General features: G+C 55.4%; 1 protein-coding gene across 1 annotated transcript in view; it reads right to left on the bottom strand.

Moving 5' to 3' along the window:
• Nucleotides 1-2,106, bottom strand: part of LOC102311011 (protein phosphatase 1H) — a 35,737-nt gene extending 33,631 nt beyond the window's left edge. Inside the window, exon 1 of the mRNA XM_042217296.1 lies at nt 1,556-2,106. Within this exon, the coding sequence (XP_042073230.1) occupies nt 1,556-1,791 (236 nt within the window). The 5' untranslated portion in view covers nt 1,792-2,106. The remainder of the gene's footprint in view (nt 1-1,555) is intronic.
• Nucleotides 2,107-4,441: the final 2,335 nt, after the last annotated feature.

Genomic DNA, 4,441 nt, shown 5'->3' on the forward strand with positions numbered 1-4,441 from the left:
GCAAAAAAGGTTGGGGACCGCTGTACTAGATAACCTCAGTCTCAAAGGTAGTGATTAATTAGGAGGGAATTCCTAGTTTGTTCTGAGGGTAATCGCACATGTATTTGTGTACCTTATCATTAAATGTTAACCAAACACTGGTCATAGCAGGTTGGAAGGGAGAGATTGCCAACTAGAACTCAACAAAGGGGAGGAAATGGATACAGCAGGGTGCGGCTGATAAGGCAGTACCACAACAAAAGACAAGTGCTCCTGCAAAATCTAATCATATCTAACCACAATGGAAAGTATAATGCACCACAATGGTGAACACGCTCACTCAAAAACTGACTAATCTAGTTGTATGATCGTATGCATTCCCTTGTCTCAGCATCATGATACAGCATAAACTGCAGATTTGAGCTTCCATTAATTTTAGCAGGGTGTTCCAAGGGAGAGATTGATTCCCCCCCCCTTGTAAAAGCCACTCAAAAAGTTCAAAAGTTCTTAAATTTTCTGTAAATTGTGCTTACCATTCTCATATTCTGCACTCTAATCAGGGATTTTTTAAGCAATAGTTTCTAGTAAATCCTGATATGAAAAAAAGTATTGAAAAACAAATGTGTAAGTGCGCTTACAGTGTTAGCAGGGCCCTACGATTATTTGTGGAACCAGCACATGAGTCTTAAATTCACTGTAAGCTTTTATATAACATTTGTTGAGCGGCGTGTTTGCAAAGCTCCAGTGTAAAATGTGACATGACAGCAAGAGGACAGATGCTTCACGTGCCATCTTTGAAGGTGGCAGAAACGGCAAGCAGAAAAAACACAAACAAGAGTGTGCTCTGAAGGCTAGTCAGCTACTTCTAAAGCCAGAATATGAGTTTGCACTGAGCCACAGTGCATCTAGAAGAGATGTCCAACTTATTTTACATTGTGGGCCACATACAGCCAATTTTGACCTTAAGTGGGCCAGACCAGTGACGCGGGAAAAGACCCACGGAAACAGGAAGGAAGGAAGGAAAAGTTATAAACCTCATGAAAATGCAGTTAAAAGCCACAAATCGATGCCCTTTGTTACTGATTGGAATCTGATTCTGTCCCTGAGGCCATATGTTTGACACCCCTGATCCTAGACTTTACTGACACACTGTAGCTTTGAGTGGAGCACTGCTGTAGATTAAATCCCAGATACTGCTGTTGGAAGGCGTTATCCTCTTGCACGTGAAAACCAGCTTGGGCTGTGATCCCTTGGATGCATGCTGTCCTCTACTTCTCAAGGCCACACTTAAGAAGCTGCACACAAAAAGGTTGTTGTGCGATCCCTAAATGAACCATAACATATTGGAGATGGATACAGGTCACAGGTCACAGTGCAGGTTCAAGTTCGTGCTCCTTGATTTGTGTGTCTAACAGGAGGAGCAGAAGGAGTAAATTGGAGGGATAAAGAGCTGAGTGAGCAGCTGCACGCTCTTAGGCCTCAGCTAAACCACATCATTTGGTTTAAGTTAAACGCATCTGACACAGGAAAGTCAACAAGAATTGATTTTGAGGCCGACTGCATTTGTTTTACTTACTCAGCGTATCCGGTGGCCCACGGTAACCTCCTGGTTTCCTTGAGGATGAGGATGGGCCGAGCTATGTGATCAGCAGAGCACTCGATCTCATCCGGGGACAGTCCAAGGAAATCAGGTCTCATATATGGGAATTTCAGCGGCAGCTCGGATCCGGTATTGCCGCCTGACCCGGAGCTACCCCCGGCCATGATTCCCCCCATGAAACCGGCCACGGCGGACTTTACACGGGTGAGCATGTTAGTGGCGCGTCGCGGCGGGGTGTCCGTCGGCCGGTGCGGGGCGCCGCGGCTGCCTTTCCCCGGATTCCCCCCCAGCTCGGCCGCGCTTGATCGACGAAGGGCTGGACGAAGAAGACGACGAGGAGGATGAGGCAATCCTAGGATGATTATGCTTTCATTGATTCAGTGCGGAAACAAGAGACAGAGGACAGGATGGAGGAAACTGCAGAGATGCTTCAACTAAAATCCTGCACGCATCCATGGAAAGCAATTGATAACAGCTCGGCCGCCGTGAAAGCGGAAATGCACTGAAGATTAATGGTCATGTGACGCATCCATGGATGCACACTGGAAATAAAAAAACAAAAAAACCACAGTCCTGTGTGTGCGTGTGTTTGTGCCTGGCGTATTCCACAAGTGGTGCCGAAACCCAGGAAAGTGCCGGTGGGGGAATGTCCGACCCACAGGCCGCGCCACCCGCCCAGCCTCTGCAATTCTTGGCGCAGATGCTGGCGGAGATGGCGACGATGAGCCGGGATCAGGCGGCCGACCAGCGTGCCCACCTGGCCGCGCTGCGGGAGCAGACGGACCGACAGACGCAAGTTCTGGAGCGGCTGGTCGGGGCCGCTGCCACGCCGAAGCCCTCGCCACTGTCGGTGGCGGTGCCCCGGATGGGGGACGGGGACGACCCACAGGTTTTTTTGGAGACCTTCCGTGCCACGGCGGAGGCTTGCCAATGGCCGCTCCCCCTGCTGTCTGGGGAGGCACAAACAGCAGCCCTGAGTCTGCCTCCGGCGTCGAGGAGCAGCTTCCCGGACGTGAGCCGGGCGGTGGTGGACAGGCTGGGGCTCACCGCCGAAGACCATCGCCGGCGGTTCCGGGCCTGTCGGCTGGCTACAACGGACCGACCATTCGCCTGGGCCCGGCAGCTGCGCGACGCGGCGGTGCGCTGGCTGCAACCGGGGACATCGGAGGGCGGAGACGAAGCTGGTGGACAAGGTGGTGCTGGAGCAGTTCACGGAGGGATTGCCAGCGGAGACGGCGAGATGGGTCCGGTGCCACCGGCCCGCAAGCTTGGAGGTAGCGGTGACGCTGGCGGAGGACCACCTTGCCGCTGGAGCAGGGGAACCCGGGGACGCCGGACGGAGGCCGAACAAACAGGCCCCAGTGCCGGCCCCGAGGCGCCGTGTGCCGGCACCAGGGCAGGCAGAGCGGCTGCCGGCGCTGAGCCCCACTAACCCTTTCGCGGCGTTGGTGCCGTCCAGGGGAGCCGAGCCAAGTGGAGCCGCCCCCGAGCCACGAGAGCAGCACAGACGCCGGGGCCGGAGTGTTGGAAGTGCGGGCAGCCGGGGCACCTGAGGAGGGATTGTCCGCTTATGGAAGTGGGGCAGGTGTTTCGTGTTGCTGGCGCCCCAGCACCCTCCCCGGTCCAGGAGGGACATACAGTATTCCGGTAAGGACTCGAGGGGGTATACGCCAGGCGTTGGTGGACACGGGCTGCACGCAGACCCTCGTACACCAAAGCTTGGTTCGCCCCGGGGCATTGCTGGAGGCAGAATGGGTGGAGGTGAGGTGTGTGCATGGTGATTCACAGGTATCCCATAGTGCCGCTGTTATTAAAGTATAAGGGCAAAACGCATAGAGTAACGGCGGCGGTTAGCCCGCGCCTGTCGCACCCCCTAATTCTGGGTACCAATTGGCCGGGGTTTCATCAGCTACTGGGGCAGTACGCGGGGGTGCGATCACGACCGGAAGCGGGGTGTAGCGTGTGCGCGGCGTTCAGCGGTGACGCGGGGTCGTCCGACACTGACTCCGGGGGGGAGGAGCCGGCGGGTCCCTCACGGGACGTCCCGCCGGCCCCGGAAGTGTCCCCCATGGGTGATTTCCCACTGGAGCAGTCTCGTGACGGCACCCTACGCTCAGCCTTTGACCAAGTGATGGCTATTGATGGTCACGTGGTGCGCCCTGAGGCCGCGCAGACCTACCCGCGTTTCGTCTTATTAAACGACCGATTATATCGAGTGAGTCGTGACACTCAGACAGAGGAAACACACACCCAGTTGTTGGTGCCGCAGGGCCGCCGGGAAACGCTTTTCCAGGCGGCCCACTATAACCCCATGGCAGGGCATATGGGCTACGAGAAAACTCTGGAGCGAATAACGGCCCGATTTTATTGGCCGGGCATCCGAGCGGATGTGCGCCGCTGGTGCGCGTCCTGCCCGGACTGCCAACTTGTTAACCAGCCGGCCATACCGAAGAGCGCCTCTGCGCCCTCTCCCCCTCATTGAGGTCCCGTTTGAGCGCATCGGCATGGACCTCATCGGGCCGTTTCACCGGAGTGCACGCGGCTACCGCTTTGTGTTAGTCCTGGTGGATTACGCAACGCGGTACCCGGAAGCAGTTCCGCTGCGCACCATCTCTGCAAAGAGTGTGGCGCAGGCACTGTTTCAGGTCATCTCCCGAGTCGGAATCCCGAAAGAGATACTGACTGACCAGGGCACGTCGTTTATGTCTCGTACACTGCGGGAACTGTACGAATTACTGGGCATTAAATCTATTCGGACCAGTGTCTACCACCCTCAGACTGACGGGCTGGTGGAGCGGCTGAATAAGACTTTAAAGTCCATGATTCGGAAGTTCATTAACGAGGATGAACGCAATTGGGATC

This window comes from Haplochromis burtoni, unplaced genomic scaffold (assembly GCF_018398535.1).
Source record: "Haplochromis burtoni strain Fernald_Lab_line unplaced genomic scaffold, NCSU_Asbu1 Contig_14, whole genome shotgun sequence".
NCBI lineage: Eukaryota > Metazoa > Chordata > Actinopteri > Cichliformes > Cichlidae > Haplochromis > Haplochromis burtoni.